We start from the raw sequence: 27068 nt of genomic DNA, 5'->3' as shown, positions 1-27068 counted from the left end.
TAAATTTTTTCTAACCTTAAAAACTTGGTGAAAATCCGTAAAAATTCAGGAAAATGTAGTGGGAAAAAATCAAACAAATTTTTTTCTTATGTATAACACTATAAGCTAATGTAAATTAGTCTGATAAACTCAAAACACCCATCAGAATTGAGCTAGCATGTCTCATATTTTTTCTAATCTGAAAAAACCTACCACAAGTCATGATTTTCGAAAATCGCACGGATCTTAACCAAAACCGGTATACCTAGGTGAGTCTTAAGTAAGTGCAAATATTTTCAGGGCTGGTATATTTCGACCCCAGGAACACGTCTATGAGTTTTTTTTCGCAAAAATAAGATGTTGAAAATCGTGCATTTTCTTTTAAATTTCCCTGTATATTTTTCGAAAACTTTTTAGAACTGCCTGTTCACCACAAATTTTCCCACGGTAATTTCTTAATCTCTGATATTACCATAGTTACGGCTTTACTCTATGGTTACGGCACTGAAAGGGATGCAATTAGGGATCGGCCAGACAAGAAATCTTGTCTTGACAAGCAGTTTCTTGTCTTGTCTTGAAATATTTTCAAGAATTAAAAAAAAATCTTGTCTTGACCATTTCTTGAGAGTTGATTTCTTGTCTTGATTCAAGAAATCTTGAAATTTCTTGGTATCTTGACAAAAGGGGAACCCTCGTTTAAGATTCGTTTATTAAAGGGGAACCCCCTGTTTAAAAGTCGCGGTGAGAGTGGTTAATGTGATGTTTATGCTTTACGCGTAAAATCGAGGGTCAGGCATCTAATTTTCAAAAAATTCAAAAACTTTGGGCTCATTATACTACAGTAGCCAAAATCATCAGATTTATATTATTTTGTTAATTATTATTATTATTATCTAACATTAAAATGAGTGATTGTGATGGTTCGTTGAGCAGCAAATCTGAGCCATTCGTAATTATTGAATTTGGTTCAGAATACCTACCACCTCAGACACCTGGACGTAAAAGTTTAATTAGTGACTTTGACAGTAGTGACGGTGATAATACTACTACAGATAAAAACAGTCAAAACAACAATAATAAAAGCTACTCTACTTCAGTGGCGTACATTAAAATGTATTATTTTTTTTTATTTTAAAAGTTTTACGCTAATTCAAAAAGTCTGTATGCCACTGAAGTAGACCCGCTTTGCAAAGTTTTTTTTTATTCTAATATCGTAGGCCATAACATATCCAAAAAAATATAAAAAATAACATTTAAAAATTAAAAAATTATTAGGCATTAAAAAGGGTTCCAATTTAATTTGGCCCGCAGTATGCCAACTTGGGACATCCGACTTTGGACGTACATACTTACATAATATGTCAACTTTGGACATCCCACAAAGTGCCGCTTCGTACAAATATTTTTTGCTTAATAATTTTTTTATCCATCAATTAATGGATATGGATATTCATATAATATATAAATACCTAAGTAAATGAGTATTTCTTTTTTATTTTATATTTTCAAGAAATTTCAAGATTTTCTTGATTTCTTGTCAAGAAATCTTGATCTTGAGAAGTAATTTCTTGTCTTGAAAACCAAAAATCATTTCTTGTCTTGATCTTGTCTTGAGTTCAAGAAGTTGTCAAGAAAATGACGACCTCTAGATGCAATTACAGAAAAAATCCGGTGGCTCTTTTTTCAAAAAAAAAATATTTTTTTTTACTTTTCAAAGTTAAATAACTCGGTTATTTTGGACTTATCTGAAAAATGGTGAAGGGAAAATATGTTACTTTTATCGAGATCTACCACCCTGAAAATATTTGCACTTATTTAAGACTCACCCTGTATAAAAATAGCCTACCCTATGGGCACGGGACCGATTCGAATCGGGCCAACACCGTTCTTGAGGCCGTCAATATGGGATCCGCCATGTTGAATTTTGCCAATCCGACGCCAGATTCGTGATCAATGACCCATTTTACTTCAGATTCGCGATCAGCGACCCATAAAACTCCCACATACTGATTTTGTTCGAATCCGTGTTTTTTTGAAATTCGCGTAGGCCATATTTGATCCGCCATTTTGAATTTTGCGAATTCGGCAAATGGATTTTTTAAATAAATCGAAGCAGATTGAAATGCTCTTTCAAACTATATTAGGAATTCCTATACCGATCTATCTCAGATTTTGAATAAAAAGCGATTTTAAATAAAATGGCAATCAAGGCTGGTATCGCCATGGCAATTTTCTAATGACAGTTAGTAACTATTTTTAAAATCGACATTAGTTTATAGACATTAATATTTAAACAGTTTACTAAAATTTACCCACAATAGTTTAATAAGTAAGTATTCTTTATTTTATGAAGAAAAATAAAGCCGTATCTGCGGACCGAATGGATATGTTACTAGTGATTTTATTTAGTGAGGAAAATTGGATTGGCTTCAAGAGCTTATGCTCAAATATATCCAAATAGGAATCTTCTTGATAAGTGTTCCTTTGAAAAACTACTTGTCCTATTTCCTATTTCGCAGAGTTGATAGTGTTGTTTATAAAAAAAACCTATTAGGCAGAAACCTGTCGTTGGAAGTGAAGAAATTGAATTTGCCGTAATTGGCTCTTTTATAAGAAAATCCATATATCTACAAGATATCGTAAAATAAAACAAAGAACTACTTCTTCGTTTTTCTTGCTAGAATAATAAATACATATTCATAAATATTGTTTATTAAACTATTGTAGGTAAGTTAAATAAAAGTAAACTGGTATAAATTTAAATAACGTCTATAAACTAATTTCGATTTTGAAAATATTTACTGTCACTAGAAAATTACCATGGCGATACCAGCCATCTTGATTGCCATTTTATTTAAAAATCGCTATTTATTCAAAATCTGAGATAGATAGGTATAGGAAACCCTAATATAGTTTGAAAAAGCACTTTATTCTGCTTCGATTTATTTAGTTGCATTTGAATTAACAAAGTTTTTGTGTAAAATAAATCTTTAAAATAGATCACCAAATTTTGGTACCCCTGTATAAATTTAGGGAAGCAATAACAATTTTCAGTAAAGTTTATTTCTTTACCTTTAAACTCAGCACAAGAATTAATTCTGAAAAGCAATGTACAGGGTGTTAATAATCAATCCTTTTGTAGCATGCATATTTAAATATCTTTAAATATCTCAAAAACCAAAAATTTTAAACATATTTAACCCTTATAATAAATGCCTTTTTTTGGGCCCAAGAATCCAAAAATTAAATACAATACCGGGTGTTTCATAAGAAAAAATATAACTTTGTTATGGATCTTAGTTCTGAGACTATATTTCAAAATAATTCTAAATTATGCACATTGCCTCCCCACATATACCCATAAAATATTTTGTTTCTACATCTTTCCGTTCTCGTATAATCAACCGAGGCGAATGAGGTGCGTCACCCTGTATATATACCCTATACCGGTTTGGGGTTTGGGTCAAGATCCGTGCGATTTTGGAAATTTGCATCTGCCATATTGGATCCACCATTTTGAATTCTGCCAATCCCATATCAGATTCATAATCAGCAACCTTAAAAACCCCCCTATACTAGTTTTGGTCAAGATCCGTACGATTTTCGAAAATCATGACTTGTGGTAGGTTTTTTGAGGTTAGAAAAAATATGAGACTTGCTAGCTCAATTCTGATGGGTGTTTTGAGTTTATCAGGCCCATTTACATTAGCTTATAGTGTTATACATAAGAAAAACATTTTGTTTTATTTTTTCCTATTACATTGTTCTGAATTTTTACAGATTTTGACCAAGTTTTTGAGGTTAGAAAACAATGAGATGTAATGCGCAATTCTGGGCCCGTATTCTGTAACTTTGACATAAAAACGTTACGCTTTCAAAACGGTGAGCGCAAGTATTCAATCAGCGAAACGCAAGGCAGTCGATTTTGGTATTCTCGTTCCCATGCGAATCGTGTTCTGGATACGCGTTGAGCACATATTAGCAACATCACAATTTTTAATGTAGCTAATAGTCAAAAGTTGATAACTGACGGATGTAACAATGAAAAATGTCAATGTTACATGAATTTCATAACCTATTGTTGAGTTATGTCAAGCTGTTTTTCTATGGATATGTCATTATTCTTATTATACGAGGGAAGTGTTGAAGACGCTTCTCAGCATTTTCGATGTTTTGAACAATATTTATAGCTGCCAAGTCGTAAATTATCAATTGGTTATTGAGGAATTTATAGAAGTAGTAATTTTCACTAAAGAGCAAGATAACGCACAAAATCACAATTTTTTCGATTTTCACTGACAGTTCGACAAGCTAAACGATCCTTTAAGGCAACCGTTTTCAAAGCGCTCAGCGCAATCAGTATAGACGCTAAGCGCGTCAGACGAGAATACCGAAATCATTAATTAAGTGCGCGCTCAGCGAAAATTATCGTCATATACGCTCAGCGTCTAAAAGCGGTTAGCGTTTTCGAAGTTACAGAATACGGGCCCTGATAGCGGATTCGTGCTCAGCGTCGAAAAATACTATAGGATATGATGGTTTGGTAAAAAGTACCTCAGTTTTCTTTTTTCGTGTGTCTGTGAAATTTGATAAATCTTCTGGTAGAAAAGGAAGCTCTAAGTTTCTCATACCCCCAATTTCTATTATGAAAATGTAAAGAAAACAACGGAACACTTTTTTGTAAGTGTACGGTACAATTTTACAAACAGAATCTTATAGATTTCTAAATATGAATTTATGAATCATAATTTATTTAATCAATCATGATACAAGATATCAAAATAATGTTATCGTATGAAGCTAAATTATTATCTTATATATTGATTTACTTTTGACTCGATAATCTAGTAGGTACCTAACTATCTTTAAATCCAACTTGTAACTTGTGCCTAAAGAAAAATATTTATATTCTTATATCTACAATGTCTAAAAACGTAAATATTCTTCTTGTGTTATCATTCGTATTGTTCATATATTTAAATTCAATTTATTCACTACCAATTGAAGTTATATTGAAAGGAAGAAATAATTCGATAGATAAACCAACAGATGGTGCTTTAGCTAGTATTATTAATGTCCCATGTAAAGAGGGTTACATTTACATAATGGGAGAATGTAGAAAAATTTATGAGAGAATTAATTGAGGTTCTATATGAACGTAAGTATTTATTTTCTTTCAAATGAGATATTAACAGATAATTAATTACATTTCTTTCAGGTGTTCTTAGTTGCAGTGTTTCTATCTTTGACTCCAAGTAAATTTGTATTTTTTGTTATTTTTGTTTATTATGCTGCATATTAATAATAAATAATAATACAATTTAAACACATTTTTTATTAAATTCAGTAACGTTACAAAAATCAGTACAATTTAAATAAATTTATTTTTTTTATATAATACCTTTAAAAGAAGTTTTCCCATTCCATATATGATTATTATAAATTTGTTCCCCCAAGCTCCCAAACCGGTCAGAAACTTCTTCAAACTCTGAATAGAATGACATATCATATGTCAACTTTTGGCATTTTCGAATATGGTTTATTTGAAATTGTAACATGTGGTTCATCAGAACAATTTGACTCGAAATACCAAGTGTGTGGTACCAAATTATTGTTAAAAATGCTTTTTCCAAATATACTAATGCCACCCTCATTTCATTTGTAAAAAAAATTGAGATATGATTAAAATACGATTTGGGTATCTTTTAACCGGCCAGGACAAGACATTAAAAACATTAGACGATCAAATATATTTTTCCAAGGCTCCTTGATTCAAAATTAGGGTTTTAACACAGGCATGGCGGAAAACGTAGATATAGGTTAATGATTTCTGAAAATTCGACTTTTCAAGTGGAGAAAGATACGTCTAAATATTTTTCGATACCGTTTGATAGAGAATTATCCCGTGGTCTAAAAGGAATTTTTAAAAGTGTCAATTATAAACTTGTGTATAGTGCTAATAATAAATTACAACAATTATTAGGTAATCCAAAGGATAAAACACCTCCACTGGAAAGGTCGGGTATTTATGAAATTTCTTGTAAAGATTGTAATCAGAAATATGTTGGGCAAACTAGAAGATCAATATTAACTAGATTTAAAGAACATTTAGCTCAGATAAGAAATGGTAGACCGGATAAATTTTACATTGCCGAACATATTGTTGATAAAGACCATTGTATAGATCTTAATAATTTAAAATTAATTAAACAAGTCTCAAATTACAGGCAATTAGATGCATATGAAAGCATCAGAATTAATAAATGTAAAGATAGTATGAACAGAGACAACGGTCCAATTCCTTCAAGTCCTTTGTTCCTACTACTCTAGTGGCGGAAATCTAACTGTTACGCTCAGTGGGCTCTGACTTGGTTGGCTAGATTTTGCCACGCCCACTCGGTGCCCACTGGGCGAGTATATAAACGCTCAACTTGTAGATTGTACTTTAGTTTATAATCATCTGCTGATGATGCTAACATGGTTAGCGAAACGCGCGTCCAGTGTAAAAGTAAAAGTGTATTGTGGTGAATTAGTGTTTCTATTTTGCTGTGTAACACCAAAGGTTCCAACCCTCAACTGTAATCATGGCACTCTAGATTGAAATTTAAAATATAATTTTGTGTTAAGCGAAAATGACAGAGAAAGTTGACATATAATATGTCATTATACTCAGAGTGTAATTTTTTAAAAAAATACCGAGGGTGCTATTCAAAAATCAAAAGTTGTAGTCATTTCCGGTAAAAAAGGAAATGGCCGAAAAGAATTGAATACGTCAATCAATCCTAATTCATGTCATATACTAACGAACAAAATCTCGTTTTTATCTGAAAAAATAAAAAAGTTATAGGGGTGAGCCACTTTTGAGACGCACGTAGTATAACAAGTGGTTTTACACTCAAATTTAAGATTTTTCAAAAAGTTGAGTTAATCGAATTGTGCAATTAACGGCATAATATGGTTTTCAATAACGGAATCTATTGTAGTGAGCCACTGAGCCCTCTGCTATATTGTTATTTTATATCATTAATAGATTAATGATACTAAGAAATTAATGTTTTTACTTTATCTTATTTTAGGAATGTTGAGTCATTACAATTTGTTTACATTTTTCGGTATTTTACGAGTAGTTTTTATTTTATATAGGTACTTCAAGTATAGGCGTTGTGTAGGAATGAGTTAAATAATTAAGAAAGGGTACTTGATATAATAACTATTATCAATTAATGAAAACTGGAAATCTCAACAAGTTTACATATTCTTCAGAAATAGATCTTTTAGCTAATTTATTAAATTAATAATAATAATCGACAGTTGTACGAATGAGTTTTGACTGCTTTGGTTTCATTTTTTTTAGTAATTATCGTTCTTTAAATTTGACTGCTTTAAATATCACGGTTTCAAATATTTACTAACCTAATCTAACCTAACCTTCTTATGATCAAACGGTTTAATATAGGTCTCTAAATATTTCTTCAACTTTTTGATTCATCAATAATCTCTATACTAATATATAAAATCTGACTGACTCTGATTAATCACGATCCTGATCAAACCACTCAAAGTAAGAAGCTCAATTTTGGCATACAGGTTGATTCTAGGGTGTGGGAGGTTCGATAAAAAGGGATTTTTCGAAATTCCAGTTCGAAAGGGGGTGAAACCACCCCTCAAATATTACAATATTTTTTATTTAAAAAACGGTCAAGTTTCCGAAAAAACGCTTAACACGTGTATTTTATTTTGTTTTTTTACATATTTTAAGATTTTTTAAAAATGTATACAGGGTGTTTCGAAAAATCTGGTCATTAATTAATCACGATCCTGCTTAAAGCGCTTGACGTAGAAAGCTGATTTTTGGAAAACGGATTGACTTTAGGGTGTAGAGGTTCGATAAGAAGGGATTCTTCGAAACTCGAATTCTAAGGGGGTGAAACCGCCCCTCAAATATTAGAATATTTTTTATTTTAAAACCGATGAGTTTTTCGAAAAAACTCTTATATTTTATTTTGTTGTTTTACATATTTTAAGATTTTTTAAAAATTTATACAGGGTGTTTCATAAAATATGACCATTGAGTAATCACGATTCTGACTAAACTGCTTGACGTTTAAAGCTGATTTTTGGCAAACGGATTGACTGTGGGGTGTCGAGGTTCGATAATGTTGCTTAGGGCTCGATTGTTTTTTCTCATGCTGATATAAATGTAAGAAAATTTTATCCAGTTTGTATGTTAATGGAAATTCTTGCTTTGCTTTATTATCACCATTATATATATATAATATATAAATTCGGGTAAGAACGTCCTACGACGTTGTCCGATGCCTAACTTCCACCCTGTGCGATTTTCCCATCGATCTTCGGTCAGATTTTTCTCGCTCATCGACCTTCTTATTCCTTCCATCCATGTTTTCTTGGGACGTCCTCTCTTTCGTTTACCAGGTGGTATCCAATGAATTACTTGTTTTGGAATTCTTTCATTGTGCATTCTCTGAACGTGGCCGTACCATATTAATTGTTTTTGTTCTATACCATTTACTATTGTTCCCTCTATTCCCATCTGTTGTCTAATGTCTTCATTTCTGATCTTATCCCTCCGTGAAATTCTCATTGCTCTTCTAATCGCGTCCATTTCTGTTGTCTCTAATTTCCTTTTATTCCTTTCAGTGAGTCGCCATGTTTCACATCCATAGAGTAATATACTTTTAACTAGTGTCTCGTATATATTATATTTCCTGTTTTTTGTAATTTCAGTGCTCCATAGAATGCCATTTATGCATCTGATAACTCTTCGTGCCTGTATTACTCTGTTGTTTATTTCTCTATCGTCCGTTCCATCTCCTGTAAATATCGATCCCAGGTACCTGTAATCTTCACATGCCCTAATTTCCATATTATTGTCTAAAATAAGATTTTCTGTATTAGCTCCAATTGGAAGGTATTTTGTTTTTTCTGTATTTACTGTGATTACCATTTAGCATATTCTTCAATTATTTTCCGCACCATATATTCCATGTCATCTTTGTCGTTTGCAATTATGGCCTGGTCGTCTGCAAATTGCAAGGTGTATAGGCATATGTCATTTAGTTCTATACCCATTCCGTTACATTTTCTTTTCCATAGATGTAAGGCCTTGGCAATATAAATTTTAAATAGTGTTGGGGATATACAGCAACCCTGTCGGAGCCCTTTAGTGATAGAAATTTCCTCTGAGAGACCGTTAACCGTTTTTATTTGTGATTTTTCTCCATGGTAAAGATTCTGTACAGCTTTTATCAGAGCTGCGTTAATTCTTGATTCGTGCAATACTTCCCATAATTTTAATATTGGCACTGTATCATATGCTTTTTGTAGATCGATGAATGTTATATGAACTTCCTGGTTCATTGCAGATTTCTTCTCGATGATCTGTTTCAATGCAAAGATATTATCTGTACATGATCTTCCGTTTCTGAAACCATTCTGCTCTTCTTCTTCGTAGCTGGAGTATTCCTCTTCAATTAAGTTCCTCAGTATCCTTCCATAGAGGCGACTCATAGTGCTGGTGACCGAAATTCCCCTGTAGTTATTGGGATCCTTCCTTGAGCCCTTTTATATATAGAGGAGATATATGCTTTTTTCCACTGTTCAGGTACTGGATGACCATTTAAGCACTGGTTAACTATGTTTATTAACATTCTAAACAGTTTTTTGCTTCCAGATTTTATGAGTTCCGCATATACTCCCTCTGGGCCACATGCTCTTCCATTCTTTAAAGACATTATAGCGGTCTTTATTTTGTTGGTATCCACGTATATTTCCTCTCCTTCAATGTTTATTTCTGGCTGTGGCGGTTCTTGATACTCAGGTCTGTTCTCTGACAACAATTTAGAATAATATTTCACCCATTCTTTGTTGGTTATTATTTCTATAAGGGCTGACTCCTGGTTTTCAGTTGTTGTTGTTTTTATAAATCTCCATACTTCCGTATTCCTTCTTCCGCCTATATACGTATTAATTTCTTTGCATTTGTCATCCCACACTTTATTCTTTTCTTCTTTTACCATTCTCCTCACCCCATTTTTCTTGTCATTATAAGTGCGCTTGTCCAGTTCAGATTTCGAATTTAGCCATTTCAAATACAGTATCTTTTTTTCCTCTACAAGTTTTTCAAGTTCATCAGTCCACCACAACTTTCTGCTCTTTCGTCTCGCTTTTATTCCTAATGCTTCCTCTGCGGCTCCATGAATACTGTCAATTATATTATTGTATGTTAGGTGAAAAGGCCTTTCCGAATCTTCTATAAGTTTTTCATCAAGCCTGTTCTGGTAAAGATATTTGACGCCGTCATGTATTAGACTTTCTAAATTATATCTTACTGTGGTAACTGGCTTCGTTCTTCCTGTTTCCTCTTGATTGTTTTGGTTTTTGATCTTAAAAATGATCTGAGTAGGTGTCCGGTGCCCCTTAGGATTCTTACATCATTAATTTTTATGTTGTTACTTTGTTTTGTAATTATATAATCTATTATTGATTTTAGGTCACGTGTTGGTTGAATCCAAGTATATTTATGAATTTGTTTATGTTTAAAGAAACCATTTTTTCTTGTTAAGTTGTTATACTCGCATATGTCAATAAGCCTATTACCGTTGTCATTGATATTTTCTTCTCCGTAAGGGCCTATGATTTTATTATTTTCTTTTCTTCCTGTTCGGCTGTTAAAGTCACCCAGCAAAACTAAATCTCTCGTATTTCCAATGTCACTAATTATCTCATGGAGCTTAGTGAAAAACTGATCCTTAATTACTACAGTCTCGTCATCGGATGGAGCATATACGCCTAATATTGTTAATCTCACATTTCTAAGTTTTAAATTTAATCCGATAATATTTTCATCTATACCTTCCCAATCTGTAATATTTTTCTTAAACTTGTTCTTTATAAGTACAGAAACACCTCTTTCAGCACGTTGATCTATGGGCACTCCGCTATAATAATGAAGATAGTTTCCTATTATTTCAGACCCACTACCTATTATCACCATTACAAATGATTAATTCGACGCGAACGAAATCGCGGGCACACGCTAGTAATTAATAAGTATTCTAAAATTGCCAATTTGGGCATTTTTTTAAAAAAATATCCAAAATTGCCAATAACTAAATCAAAAGTGCCAACTTACACCTCTATTACAATCTCGCGACCCGGTAACCATATTTACCACTACACCAACTGCAATATCAGTGCGCCTTTGTTTCCGCGCGAAATCCAATTGTTATTCCGCGCAAATTCGGACCGCCTGATTTGTAACAGTGTTGCGATCAAAGGGTGGCGCCGCCGGGGGCACGCTTGATTTCGCTTTGATGTTCCCATTGTCGACGCGTTCGGCGTTGTCAGTTTAGCGGCAGAAACGACTGCGGACGTGAATAGGACTAGCAAATAGGATTCCGGATTGGCTAGATTGGCTTCGAGGAGATGGGGAAAAAGGCCTTTAGAAGTTTTGCGAATAGTCCTGTTTATACAAAGCGGTAAAAGAAAAGATTACAGAAGTTCGATGTTTATTTTATATTTTTTAGGTTGAGACTTCAAGTTCAGTTTTAACGAAAAAACTACAGTACACAGTTCAATTTTAAAGAGAAATTTATACAGGGTTGTTCACCACATACGACACGGAGTATTGTAGCTAAACGATTACATTTTTACAAATTTCAAGTTTTGGGTTCGATGAAGGACTATTAGAGGTACAATTTAAAAATAATTTACAAGATACAGAGTGTCACAAATAAGTAAAAAATATCAAAGTTGTATTTTTTTAAATGGAACACCCTGTATATTATTACATTTTTAGTTTCTACAATTAAAATAAAGGTAAATTTGATTAAGGTTTATTATACTTAAACCTTACCGTTTTTGAAATATTTTCAATTTTGTGAAATTGCAGTAAAAATTTTAAGGCTTCATTTCTCCAAGGGTATCAAAGTTTTTAATACTAAATATTTACTGAAGTTTATTTATTGATCAGTTATTGTGTTGCAATAATAAAAATAATACTACCTTATACAGAGTGTAAGTTAAAAATTTATTTTAAATAATTATTAGCTTCAAACGCCAATAACTTGTTTAATTTTAATGGAACGCCTTGTATATTTTAGGAGAATCAGATGCACAATTTAATTGTCTATCAAATTGTATTATAGCATTTTTACCTATCCCTTCAAGTTTTCGTAGTAAATGCATTTTCTTATAATTGAGACCTCATTCATCAATATACCCATGGAATATTGACATTTTATTATCGACACCTATGGAATATTGACAACATATATTGACATTCTAGTAATATTATCGTTTGGCTAAAAACAATAATGTTGTATGCAAAAAGAAAACTATTTAAATCTTTATAAAAGAGTATACCATTAATTAAATATAGCACCATTATTTCCGCCCATATACTAATTAATTACATACTTAATTGATGATAATTAATAATAAGTTATCAAAATTAAAGTCTCTGTTGTTACAAATAAGCATTTATTAAAAAATGAAATATCATTTTTAAGGTGTTACTTTTTATCACACTGTCTAATACCCATACAAAATTCAGTTTTTTTTAGTATTTGGAACAATTATTATTAATCAATGCAGTCAGTTAATGTAGTTTGAATACTGGAATCATATTAATTGGTCCTCTTTAACAAATATTTAAACAGTTTTTTTTTTATTTTTAATGAAATAAACGAATTATATCCACAATATTAGTATCTGTACTCTTTAAAAATTTGGTACATCTTTAAAATAATCTAAAATGTCAATATTCCATGGGTATATTGATAAATAAATTCTAAATTACAAGAAAATGCATTTTCTACGGAAACTTAAAAGATAGGTAAAAAATGGTATAATATAATTTGATAGACAATTAAATTGTGCATCTGATTCTCGTAAAATATACAGGGTGTTCCATTTAAATTAAACAAGTTATTGCCGTTTGAAGCTAATAATTATTTAAAATAAATTTTTAGACACTCTGTATAAGGTAGTATTATTTTTATTATTGCAACACAATAACTGATCAATAAATAAACTTCAGTAAATATTTAGTATTAAAAACTTTGTTACCCTTGGAGAAATGAAGCCTTAAAATTTTTACTGCAATTTCACAAAATTGAAAATATTTCAAAAACGGTAAGGTTTAAGTATAATAAACCTTAATCAGATTTACCTTTATTTTAATCGTAGAAACTAAAAATGTAATAATATACAGGGTGTCCATTTAAAAAAATACAACTTTGATATTTTTTACTTATTTGGGACACTCTGTATCTTGTAAAATTATTTTTAAATTGTACCTCTAATAGTCCTTCATCGAACCCAAAACTTACAATTTGTAAAAATCTCATCGTTTAGCTACAATACTCCGTGTCGTATGTGGTGAACAACCCTGTATAATCACCAAAAGTAGAATTACCATCAATGGCGTTACTTCGGAAGACTTTCAGTCCACCTGTGGTGTTAGGCACAACTTTTTGTAGTGGAATAATCGCATTTCTAGATTTGTTTTTTTTACATTCTATTATTATTGATGGGGCATTTATTTACACAAAAACAGTAGACGATAAAAATAGCAATAGGTTTAATATCCGCTATAATAATTTTCGAAATCCTCCGCAATCAATATCAGATTGGAAAGTAGAGCCGAAAACGGCGGGATGGAGAAAGACGGGAAAAAGCGAAAAACCGTGGGCGAACAATCAATTGGAAATTCCATTAGCGGGGCCGGTAATGACGGAAAAGCCGTTCGGTAGGGGAAATGAAAAATCCCGGCGCGGCGGCGGAAGAAAATGTAAAAATCACTGACGGAAAATCATCGACACAGCTCGGAACGAGATAAAGCCTATCGGCGGACAAATAGGGCTCTTCCTTGTTTTTTTGTCCTTTTTTTATTTACTTGCTTATTTATTTCGGTTCTCTTATTGTTTTACGACAATGTTTGCTGTTATAAATAAATACACAATAAAATATCCCATAAAAGAATATTTAGATTCTGAACGTTTTATATGCTTCATTAAGATTTATATGCTTCTCTTATGCATTTCAAATCCCTAAAATACATACCGTGCTGGCAACTGTTACTTTTTGGTCGGCATTTACATGTGTGGAAGTAAATCGCATAGGGATCTTATTAAGTCGGAGTGAAAGAAATGCGACGGTGTGCTGTTGCGGCGTCGCCGGTATGCCTTTCCCTATCAAGTAAAGTAAAATCACGATCGCAAACCGCTTATTTTTAAAAGACTTTTTTTCAAGAGATAACTAGATAAAATCATTCGACATGTTTCTGAGCATCTGAAATGGAATTATAAGGATATCGTTAGGATGTCATTTTTTTTATAACGAGAAAACCTAACATAACCTAACCTAACTTTAATAATAATAATTACTTAACTTTTAAATTTTTTTAAAAACTTAACTTTTTAACACATAACAGGCCATAACTCTAGAACCAGTTTAGATATTGCAACTTTTTTTTATTTTCAAGATCGGATATTTTACAATATGTTTAGATAAGAAAAATTCTATAAGGTTGTTTTTTCCATTCAAAAATTGTAAACAATCCATCCATTTACTTTTGGATCATAATTTTCAGCAATTGCGTAATTTTTTTATTTGATAAAGATTTTCACATACTGTCTACAAAGAAAATACAGCAGAAATATTAACAAAGTTCTTGAAAAAACTACAATCTATTATTTCTAATAGATTTCGAGATATCGATTTTTGAATTCTTGAATTGAGTTCTAATAGCACCACCACTATCGAAATTATTTTTACCAAAAATGCAAGTGTTTCTAGCTTGCACTTAAAAAAATTCAAGCTATAGGGAAAATTACAACGACTCGTTAATAAATCAACAAATTAAGTATCACGAGACGTAATTAAATCGTAAAGCTGAACGCATGACGTACACTTTTCCCTGGAACTTTAAGTACTGACAGAGGTATTGATTGAGTCGACCGGTCAACTGCGACAAATCCATAGAGAAAGTTAATAGTTTAGAGAGTGGTAAATCGCGTGGTAAAATGTTGGGAAATTGCGCTTTTGGCGCCCTCTAGTTGGCTACAGGAACGAACTATGAAAGAACGAGAGAGATTTAAATTATTATTATACTTATTATTTTTAAGGCAATTAAAATTAAGAGTGCCCTTAACTAAAAACAGTGAAATAAATGGAGATACCTACTCAAATTTTATATTATCATGATATTAAAGGATATAAATACAGCATTTATAATCCTTTTACACCTTTTTATTCAAAATCTTACACGCTAATATAAAACTTGACTATCTCCATTTATTTCACTATTTTTGGTTAAGGGCACTCTTAATTTTAATTTTCCTTTTTTTATGGGAAAACGATTAAATGGGAAGAATTGAATGGGAATGGAAAGAATGACCAATTATTGTATTTTGTATAAATTTATAATACCCCTATTCTACTAAATATCTAGCTACATTGTACTTACAGTTAAATAGCTACATTGTACTAGTTATATACATATTTACAGTTTTATGATGGCTATTATTTCTTTTCATCGTGCTATCAATTGATTAGCTCCGACTTGAGTACTATACCTTGAGATGGCTCCAGGAATTATTTATCTTTACAGGCCTAGAATATGAAGATTCACAGTAGAATTTTTGGTTTTACTGCCTATTAGAAACAAACCTACCCCCCTACATCAAGGAACATACAATTATGCCTTGTTCTCGGCCATGACATTCCTTCCATTCTATATCCAAGATCCAACTTAGCAGACCTTCTGGTTCACAACAGGGCCTAGACTGGTCGGATGATATTTTAACAGAATATCCCTTGATATCTCTTTCACACTTTCATTTAATAATTAAATAGGAGGGCTGGATGGTATAATTACTAGAAAGAATAGCCTGTGAAATAAAAACTTCTGCATGGACATTACCTTTGTCTGCTATTTTTTAATAAAAAACAACTGTTTAGTTTGCACAAAAATAAAATTAACAATCAAAAATTTCTTAAAAAATGATCAAGCCTTGTTACTACGCCGTGTGCCGGTTTTTGAACAAACAACAAACAAAAGAATGAGGTTAGCGGCGTTGCCAATGTCAATTTTCTAAAGTACCATAAACTCTAAATTAAATTCGCCAATTTGGGGAGGAAAATGTCCCGATTTACCAAAAATTCCCCATATGATTATTTTAACAAAAAAAAAAATATTTTAATAAAAATACAATATTTATTATATATGTTAGAGGGATTAAACTGTAACTTACCTCCTTGTTTTTTAATCCCTTCCCTAGTAGTCATTAAATAATTTGAGGTCACTAAATTTTCTTTCAACTGAAGCATTTGCAAAGGGAAGCACAAGTAAAAAGCAGATTATAATTTTTAAGTTGGGAAAGATATATCGTCCCGCTCCGTTTTTAAAGCTAAAAATTTTACGCCATTTTCAATCAGCAATAAAATGTTCAAACTCCCCTTATTTTCGCCGCCTATTGCTAATCCCCACAAAATTCCCAATCGGCTCCGGATTCCCCAAAATTTGGGAAATTCCCCACAAATTGGCAACGCTGGAGGTTAGCGTGTTCTTTCTGAATATGCTAAGACTAACGGACTAGTGTCGAAACACAGATAGCTAGATGGACGTATTTCGGCACTTGCGTCGATGCGCTACAGGAACATTTGCCTGCGCGTCGTATGTCTTCTGGCAGTCTTTTAATTTTTCTGTTTGTCTATGGACAAATCTGCTATATCGCCTTCCACGTCTCTTAGCGATGTGCACAGTTTCTCGATTTATTTCATACGTTTGGCAACGTGTTTACTGTCCTCTCTTTGTTCAGTACATTATAAACGCATTGTACTCTTCTTACATACGGAAATCTCGACCCAAGACTAACCTTTGCCAGCCCTTAGTATGTATCACACTATAAAACAAAAACAGGCTGATTTTGTTTCAATAACAGATTGAGTTGTGTAACATATACTCTTCCTTTTTGACCTAGTATTTAAAATGACATGTTAGAATACCCCCCTTTATAGCGTTACGCCGCTGAGGGTGGCAACAGATTGAAATACATAATAGCTATTACGGCATGCACTCTTCCGAACTGAGAGGCATTAATATAATCAAGTGAGCGAAGATAGCAGCGAAATTCCATTAAAATTGTGAACAGGAGTGTCAATCATACTTGCTAAGATAACGGTTTGGAGTTGTCATAAAATGTTGTCGCCGCGATAGTAAAAAGTTTTGTATTGTGCGGCGGTATTTCGGGGGGTATATAAGCATTATATTGAGCATATTTTTTATATTTAGATATCATTTGATAAAGTTTTAAATTGTGTGGGGAAATTGTATGCGACATGTTAGAAATAATTTAATTTATCAGATATAATACTGTTTGGTGTCAGGAGAATATGAATTATAATAAAGCTACACCGTGTAGAAATGAGGGCGAAATAAATACTTTTTTTCAAACGTCACAAAAGTATTAAGTTTTGCCACAAAACATCCCCCTTTAAAACTTTTTCTTTAATGGCCATAAGCGGGAGTAAAAGCCCAACCGCCCGAACAAACACTAGAGGCGCCACCGGTCATCAAATGGTGTAAAAATTGCGAAAATTTAATCATCTAATTTTGTCGCAAGGGGTCGCGCTTAACTTTTTCAATTTTAATTCAATATTTATTGTTTTCAAACTATATTATTAGACTCTGTTGTATTTTGGGAATGTATAAATGTTTTCTTAGTATAAAGTTGCATTATCGTAATTTAAATTATATTACATACATATTTAAGATTCAAATATTATGACATATATGTCAGTTGCCGTCATCTTGATAACAAAAAGTTAGTTATTGTCAAAAGTAGTTAAAATCATGTTAAAATATTAAAATTTTTAAGTTATAATTAGATATTTTATATTATTTCAACAACAAACACATAATAGTACAGCTTAATGTTGATATGCAGGTGCAAAACAAAAATTGCCGTTATATTTTTCAGTTTTCGTTGTCAGCTGCGGAAGTTTCAGTGATTTTAGTGTTGTAGGATATTGTTATTTGTGTAATAGAAATATTGCGTTTGGATTGCAAAACTAAAAGTGGAAGTTTTATTGCAATGTAAGTAAGCGTTTGTCCATTTTATATTTCACTTTTTTCATACTTACGACAAATATACATATATTGAAATTTTATAATTCGTTTTATTTAAAATATGTTAGAAAACAAGCTTGTAATCCTGTAATTGACATAATTGTTATGTAATATATTCCATTTAAATGTAATATATTACTTTACAATTAAAAAAATGTAAATTTAAAAAATATACTAAAAATATATATATAGGCATTAATTGAAATTTTTAGTGTGCGAACAAACACGAGAGGCGCTTTATTATTTACTTTCATTTCTTAACATGACAGACGAAGTTCTAAAGGGGGATGTCAGGGGCGGGAAAGTGAAATAGCAAAAGCGGTTCCACCGTTTCCATTAAAATTTCAAATAAAATAGTTCCAGCCTCAGGCGCTAGGTGGTAGTGCAATTAATTTTTAAGTTAAGAAGTTGCTACTCGATATTGCCAGATGGCGTTAAATCAGATTTTTTTTGTAGTTTCCATAGTTTCCAACGGCCATTGTCATACTAATGTCAAATTCTCAAAAAATATTGTCGTTGTCATAGCGCTAATCATAATATTATCAAATGATTATCAAAACGTTTTTCAAACTATAATTTGTTATATGTGTTTTAATTAAACAATTCCTTTTGTTTGTGGCCCTAAAAATATAATGTAAGTCTTTTATTTTTGCCATCATTTAAGTACCTATTTATATTTACTCCATTTACAAAACTTTGGACGTATTACGTTGATCTTGTTTTAATAAACGATGTTTAAATATTTGACTTATAAATAAAAACTTTAAATAATAAATAATATTTCACATGTTTTTTTAATTTTATTTAATAATTGTATAAATTATACTGTTAAATCTTATTTTTTACACATCACAACGATACTTGTTATTAGTATTGTTGAATTTGTGTAAAAAATAAGATTTAATAATCAAATCTAATTATTATAGAGTAAAATTCAATAAATACGCTCATTTAAAAAGCCCGCGCTTCGATCCCTTTAGAACAAGCCCTACTCAATAGATGGCGCCACTTTTGTAGGACCATTTTTCATTATGGCAGAGTCCATTCTTTTTCTAGTTAGGTATATTCTTTGGGGGATGTTTTGTGATTTTGACGTGATTGACAATATAAAAAAGTCATTTTAACGCCTAGCCATAGAAGTAAAGCACTTTTACGCATAAGCACAAAAGTACGAAATTATATTATTAAACTGACATAAAGTGTCAAATTCAACGAGCGTAACCATAGTTTTTTGATATACAGGGTGGTCCGAACTGTATTCCGGAAACTTCGGCGGCATATTCTGCAGATAAAAATAAGTAAAAAAGTTCGTATAAATGTATGTCCTAAAATACTTAGTTTCGGAGATACAGGGTGTCAAAGTTTTATTTTTATTTCGATTTTTTCTAAATAATTTCTGAAGTAATGTAAATATTTGAAAATTGACACATACATTTATACGAACTTTGTTTACTTATTTTTATCTGCAGAATCGGCTGCCGAAGTTTCCGGTATACAGTTCGGACCACCCTGTATAATTACATACAAGGTATTACCACGGCATATAAATCAATCAGCAGGCTAACTCGCTTTGGCGGGAACGCTACGCGCATATCCTCGCGCACGCCGCCATTTGCGTTTCCATCAGCAGAAAGTAACCAGTGTCGTAGTTTTTTCAGCGACAACACACAGTTACGGCAGATTCGAGTCAGTAGCGTGCGGCTTAATTTATTTTGATTTTTTCTTGAGTTATATATTTTGTTTTTATTGTTTTATTTTTGTTTATTATGTGATATATTTGGTTTTTCTAGTTTTATTTTCGTTTCTTATGTAATATGATTTGTTTTAGTAGTTTTATTTTTGTTGTTCAATAAAAGTTTCTTTCTGCTTCCTTGAGATCCTATTAGGTATGTATATATGTGATTAATTATTTTAACATATTTTAGTTGTGAAAAAACAGTAGTATACATATTAGGACATTCAGCTAAATAGGAAGACTTAATTAAAAATCTTAACAAACTTTAATATTAGTAAGATTTAATGTTAAATATTTAGTAAAATTTGATGTTGTATCTAGACATTAAAAATTAAATTTAAAAATCATTATATTAATTTAAATATAATTATAAAAGTAAATAAAATGAGTATATCGAAAATAAGTTAACAATACATTTTGAAGATATAAATAAGGCCCACAAAAGGTACAAGTTGTGTTCTGTGTTTTGAATTTAAAATGTTTACCAATTCACTTTGTAACAGTATAAAATACAATGCGGTACCTACTTTGTTTCCCGCCATGAAAAAAATAGAATATTAAATATTAATAAAATTTGCTACGCCCATTAATGGGCATAATTTGTACGTAGCCTCTTTATATTGGTCAATAAATATTTTATTGGTATTTCTTTAATTCTTGTTTGTAACTCCTGGCATGTTTTTGTTAGTTGCATGTTTTTTAATTTTAATTGTCTATTCTCTACAGTGAAATATTTAATTGATTTTTCATTTTTACTTTTCGAGAAGTATGCGCGGTTAACGAATCATTTGTTTGGATAAAAGTATTGTGTAAATAAAATTCAGTTTCAGTCAATTACAGTATTTTTTTAATACGACCCTGTCTAACAATAGTTTATTTTCTGAGAAATTTTTTGATACGTTTTAATCCGGCCCTGACTAGGAAACGATAATGGCGCCGTCAAGGTCAAATTTTATTGAAATTTAAAACAATGGAATCTGAGCAGAGTTAGCCTGCCGTGTGATTTATATGCCGTGGTATTACTTTTAAATCTTGTTATATTATTTGGAACGTTTGAAATTGTTACTCTATTTTTTTACTCTATTTACTACGAAGTAAACGTACGTAGTAAATGTAAAAAAATATATTCTGGCATTATCAAATCTGGCAAATCCGTGATTTTTATACTTTTGACATTCTAATCCGTGCCGAAGTTATACGTCCTGTTCCCGAGGAGGAAACGCAGAAAACCGGCAAAGGAACAAGTTTACGGCCGGCGTACTTGTTCTAGTTGCGGAAATTCGCAATTGTGTCGGTCGGGAAAGCGGAATTTCCGTGCCGGACGAAAACCGGGAAAGCCAAAGTGGCTGACGTTGGCTCGTTTTCGCGATGATGCGCGCCGCGCGCAGGAAAACAGATTTAATGCCGTTTTGCTTTGCAATGTGTTTTTACTGAGCAAGACGAACAAACTAATTTTATCAAAATTACATACATGGTGGCCCATTAGTGCGAGGAAGTTCAATATCGTCTTCGTTTTCGAAGATACGAAAAACAATTTTATACAGACGTTGCATGGTTTATAAAGCAACGTTAACAACAAGTTATGATAAACTTGTATTTTTTTTTATATTGCATCCCCCCAATTTTTCTGTACAGGGTGGGTTAAATTCGACGCTTTTAAATGGAAACACCCTTTTCTATAGGAGATAGACAAAAACTAATATCGGTATCTGGAGCTCAATTTTTATCAAAAACATGATGGTGAAAACCGCACATCAATATCTGTTACCGTTTCGGAGTTACGGGGTGTTTTTCAAAAATGTGCCGGTTTATCAGTGTCGTTCTAATTTTATTTAAAAAATGTAAAACTATGATGTAGGGTAGACGTGGGGTAGACTCAATAATTTGTTGTTTTATTTTACGTTGTGAATAAATGTTGGTAGTTATTAAAATTGTTATAAAAATATATAATTCTAATAAAAATAGATAAGTTATAATAAGTATTTGTTAACACAAACATCCGATACGCTACTGAAGCAGGTAAGTCAAATTAACGTATCTAAATTCTTTGACATCTAATCTTTGACAAGTAATAAATAAAAGCTAAAATGCAAGAAAAAATATATAATTTAGTTAATTTAAGTGAATTTCATAAATGATCGGTTTACTACACGTATGTATATTATATAGTCACTTACTAGCGAAAAGTTGTTCCATTATTTCACTCAATTTTTGCCGAGATCTACCGCACGCTACACAACCAACTATTTTAGAGTCTTTTTCGATAAATCGCGATAGTGTCACTGTTAATTTAAGTTCTGCCACAATTTTCATCTAGATTTACTACCTTTATACAACTATCAGTAGTAGAATAAATAATAAATAACATAAAATAAGCTCCGTAAAGACTGACAAATCCACAAAATTTCAAATCAAATTCAAATGTGTCAAATGAATCGTCAAACAGAACTGTAAAGGATCCCCACCCTAGAGAGCTTTTATGGTGGCTTTTCCGCCTACCATGCATGAATACATGGATAGCATTATGCTCCTTCCTTAGTCTTCTTATTCAAAGGTTAAAACAAATGTAGGTGGCGCCCTCTACAATTAGGAGTCATATTGACATCAAAATCAAATTTCTTATGTCAAAAAACTCCCAGACACCAATTTTTTCATCCAAATATTGATGTTACTTCAGAATATGCTGCCGCGAAGTTTCCGAAATAAAGTTCGGATCACCCTGTATATGCATAATTTTATGCTGAAACCAAATTACAAACCATGTACCTACAAAAAATAGGGGGTTCAATTTAAAAAAAAATTGAAATTTTATCATAACTTTTTTTGGGGACACCCTATATACAACAAAATATGTTTAGGATATACACCATTGTAATGTGTAGAAAACTTTTTTTGATATCTTTGTCAACAACGACGATATTAGTTAGACTTCCTCGCACTATAATGAGTAATGAGCTACCCTGTATTTGTATACCAAATTTTTTTTGTATACCTATATTTGTCAAAGATTGGCGAAGAATATCCTTATATTATTCTTTTTATTCTTTATCACTAAGTTATAAAAGTAATCTGCAGGGGATCTGGCATCTTGACAACATTTCAAGTTCAAATTTATTTTTAGCTTCTTGAACCAATCTGTTTATTTTTATCTACAAGACGTTGTGATAAATGATAAAAGGTACTAAGTGAACACGCGAAGTAAAATAAAAAATAAATAATGCTTTACGACTTTCAAATATTCCATATTCCTAAATATAATAACAAAGTTTACAGAGTATATTATTTTATAAACTTTGATAATAATGTTCAGCCAGTTTATATACAACAAGAGCAACTTTACTTAGTATGGCTCGTTGGTCTAGGGGTATGATTTCCGCTTAGGGTGCGGGAGGTCCCGGGTTCAAATCCCGGACGAGCCCAAAACTTTTTTATTTTTTTTAAATGTATAAAATGATCTTTAGAATATTACCGTAATAAATTTCAGTAAATATCACTGAAATAATTAAATTAATGAGGATAAATCAAATATATTTCACTTACCTTGAGACTGAGCTGCTGAATGTGAAGTCCATGATCCTTTGTATGATGTATCTGAAATACAAATTATTACGTTAATTAATTAGTCCATATTAAGTAATTTATACTATTTTTTTAGAACTATTTTGTGACAAAGTTAACTAAAGTTTGTCTAGTGACAGTATACATGACAGTGGCAGTTTTTGTCTGTCATTTTAATTCACGGGTAAATTCTATTTTTTCCTTTGAATAAGAAGACTAAGGAAGGAGCATAATGCTATCCATGTATTCATGCATGGTGGGCGGAAAAGCCACCATAAAAGCTCTCTAGGGTGGGGATCTTTGACAGTTCTGTTTGACGATTCATTTGACACATTTGAATTTGATTTGAAATTTTGTGGATTTGTCAGTCTTTACGAGACTTATTTTATGTTATTTATTATTTATTCTACTACTGATAGTTGTATAAAGGTAGTAAATCTAGATGGAAATTGTGGCAGAACTTAAATTAACAGTGACACTATCGCGATTAATCGAAAAAAACTCTAAAATAGTTGGTTGTGTAGCGTGAGGTAGATCTCGGCAAAAATTGAGTGAAATAATAGAACTTTTCGCTAGTAAGTGACTATATAATATACATACGTGTAGTAAACCGATCATTTATGAAATTCACTTAAATTAACTAAATTATATATTTTCTTGCATTTTAGCTTTTATTTACTACTTGTCAAAGATCAGATGTCAAAGAATTTTGATACGTTAATTTGACTTACCTGCTTCGGTAGCGTATCGGATGTTTGTGTTAATAAATACTTATTATAACTTATCTATTTTTATTAGAATTATATATTTTTATAACAATTTTAATAACTACCAACATTTATTCACAACGTAAAATAAAATAACAAATTATTGAGTCTACCCCACGTCTACCCTACATCATAGTTTTACATTTTTTAAATAAAATTAGAACAGCACTGATAAACCGGAATTTAAGTCGGCCATATTTGAGGCCCATCGCGGCGTACCTAAGATTTTTAATATGCTCCTTCCTTAGTCTTCTTATTCAAAGGATACAACTTTTGAATAAGAAGACTACGAAAGGAGCATAATGCTATCCATGTATTCATGCATGGTGGGCGGAAAAAGCACTCTAGGGTGGGGATCCTTGACAGTTCTGTTTAACGATTCATTTGACACATTTGAATTTGATTTGAAATTTTGTGGATTTGTCAGTCTTTACGGAGCTTATTTTATGTTATTTATTATTTATTCTACTACTGATAGTTGTATAAAGGTAATAAATCTAGATGGAAATTGTGGCAGCACTTAAATTAACAGTGACACTATCGCGATTTATCAAAAATGACTCTAAAATAGTTGGTTGTGTAGCGTGCGATAGATCTCGGCAAAAATCGAGTGAAATAATGGAACAACTTTTCGCTAGTAAGTGACTATATAATATACATACGTGTAGTAAACCGATCATTTATGAAATTCACTTAAATTAACTAATTATATATTTTTTCTTGCATTTTTGCTTTTATTTACTTATGTATTTACTACTTGTCAAAGAATTTAGATACGTCAATTTGACTTACCTGCTTCAGTAGCGTATCGGATGTTTATGGTTATAAATAATTATTATAACTTATCTTTTTTTATTAGAATTTTATATTTTATAAGAATTTTAATAACTACCAACATTTATTCACAACGTAAAATAAAAACAAAATTATTGAATCTACTTATAGCGTCTACCCTACATCATAGTTATACATTTTTTAAATAAAATTAGAACGGCACTGATAAACCGGAAATTAAGTCGGCCATACTTGAGGCCTATCGCGGTGGACCTAAGATTTTTGATATGCTCCTTCCTTAGTCTTCTTATTCAAAGGGATACAACAGACTAACGCAAAGTGTTGATAGAATATTCTATTAATTTTAGTTGTGTTTTAAACATTGTGAATGATCGTAAACTAACAAGTATGAAGTGTAATTGAAACCATTTTTAATATTAAAAAAATAAAACAAACCAAATAAAGTCGATATTTACCAAATAGCATAGAGAATTGTCCAAACGTAGAGCTTCTACTCAGGTAATCGGTAGACGGTTTTATATCCAACATACTGAATAAGAATTTCAACATAAAACCATTACACGTCCATTTTTTCGTAATGTTTATCTTTCAGTAAATTCCAGTCAAAAACGAATAAAAAACACACGAATATTCAAATCACCTTCTGATACGAAAAAAATCGAATGATAACGCTAGTCACGTGACGATTTCCTGTCAAAACAAAACTGTCAAACTCTGACCGCGGTGTGTCAATCAGGAGCGCGTTTATGATCGACTGTGACTTTTTCAGTGGCGCGTCTTATCGTGGGGGGTTTCGAGCGGCGGGGGTGTGGTTAGGGGATGAATGGCGGCCAATGAGGGGTGGCGACAGGGAAAAAGCTGTGGCGTCACGGACGAGGACCGGCCCCTTTCGCCCCTCGGGCGCTTCGCCAGGGCCGGGAAGGGATCGTGTCTTCGCGCGTTGATCTGACGATGGGCCTTTCTGTGGTTTCGTTTTTCCGAGCTCATTGTGTGGCCGTAGAGTGCTAATATCTCGAAATGTAAAATAGAACTTCAAAAATACAGGGTTTTAACGCGACACGTTTATTAAATCTGATTTAGATACAAATCTGAATGAAGTAAAATTTAGTTGGAGGTGTCGAGGTGTGTTTTTAAAAGCATTTTCCACTTCTGGTTTATCTGGAGATGACTACCCCTCCCTCCCTACGTGGTTTATTTTAAATCAAAGATATTTAAACTCGGGAGATACAATGATCCATTCATAAAACGCTCTAAAGCTTCATCACACATTGGTTTGCGAAAATCAGCGAGTGCAAGAGAGAATGGATAGAGAAGGAAATAGGGGTATCTGCTCGATGGCAACAATGTAGTTGTGTACAGGGTGTCTCATTTTGGTTGAAATCATAAGGTATCTCGGTTATTAGCATTGACAAACTAACAAAAGCAAGACGCGTCAACGCTGTACCAAAGAGTAGATAAGACAAGAGACGACAGTTCGCGCGGTACCTTTCATGTTTGAGTGGTGGGGAGAGTGACCTCGTCTCGCTTGTCCCTTTAAATTTTCGTAACTTTTTCGCGGGAAATTTGAAATAGACTATTATTAAAATTTGCCTGTATAGCTTATAAATAGTTACCGTGTGGGTAAAGAGATAAATAGAAACGAAAAAAAAAATCAGTTTTCTAAATATTATATAAAATAAATTATAATTAGAAACATATTTGTCGGGGAATAAAGATAATAAAAGCAATATTTTGTATATCGTTGGTAAACAAGAGAAAGTGACCAAGTCGATTTGTAAGAAATGTTTTATTTACGTGTATTTTTTTTACATATGGACTTGAACAAGTGTAATATCACAATGTGGAGTTTATGTACAAAAAAATAGAGTTGCTCAATTTTTATTTAATAAATCCTCGCAATTACAAGCTTCTAACCATGTCTTCGATCTATGGATTACATTTAGTTTAATAACATAATTATATAGTATATTTCTATAAAAATACTTTTCAGGATCCTTTGGAAAAGAGTGAAATATTATGTTTGTCGAAGAACAAGACCTATTTTTGCAGTCTTTATAAGCACACACAATGCCACCAT

General features: G+C 31.9%; 1 protein-coding gene, 1 long non-coding RNA gene and 1 other non-coding gene across 3 annotated transcripts in view; 2 read left to right on the top strand and 1 right to left on the bottom strand.

The window, feature by feature from the left end:
• LOC115880892 (transcriptional regulator ERG homolog) overlaps positions 1-25724 on the bottom strand; it is a 125578-nt gene extending 99854 nt beyond the window's left edge. The window contains exons 1-2 of the mRNA XM_030898220.1: positions 25447-25724; positions 23412-23462 (exon numbers count right to left, since the gene is read on the bottom strand). Of these exons, the coding sequence (XP_030754080.1) occupies positions 23412-23462; positions 25447-25540 (145 nt within the window). The 5' untranslated portion in view covers positions 25541-25724. The remainder of the gene's footprint in view (positions 1-23411; positions 23463-25446) is intronic.
• LOC115880893 lies at positions 4808-5305 on the top strand. The gene is made up of 2 exons (XR_004049951.1): positions 4808-5137; positions 5198-5305. It is a non-coding gene; the product is annotated as an uncharacterized LOC115880893 (long non-coding RNA).
• Trnap-agg lies at positions 23219-23290 on the top strand. Its single transcript has one exon. It is a non-coding gene; the product is annotated as a tRNA-Pro (tRNA).
• Positions 25725-27068: the final 1344 nt, after the last annotated feature.

Source organism: Sitophilus oryzae, unplaced genomic scaffold (assembly GCF_002938485.1).
Source record: "Sitophilus oryzae breed Bouriz unplaced genomic scaffold, Soryzae_2.0 scaffold_1660_pilon_pilon, whole genome shotgun sequence".
Taxonomy (NCBI): domain Eukaryota; kingdom Metazoa; phylum Arthropoda; class Insecta; order Coleoptera; family Curculionidae; genus Sitophilus; species Sitophilus oryzae.
This window is presented reverse-complemented; position numbering and strand designations above follow the sequence as displayed.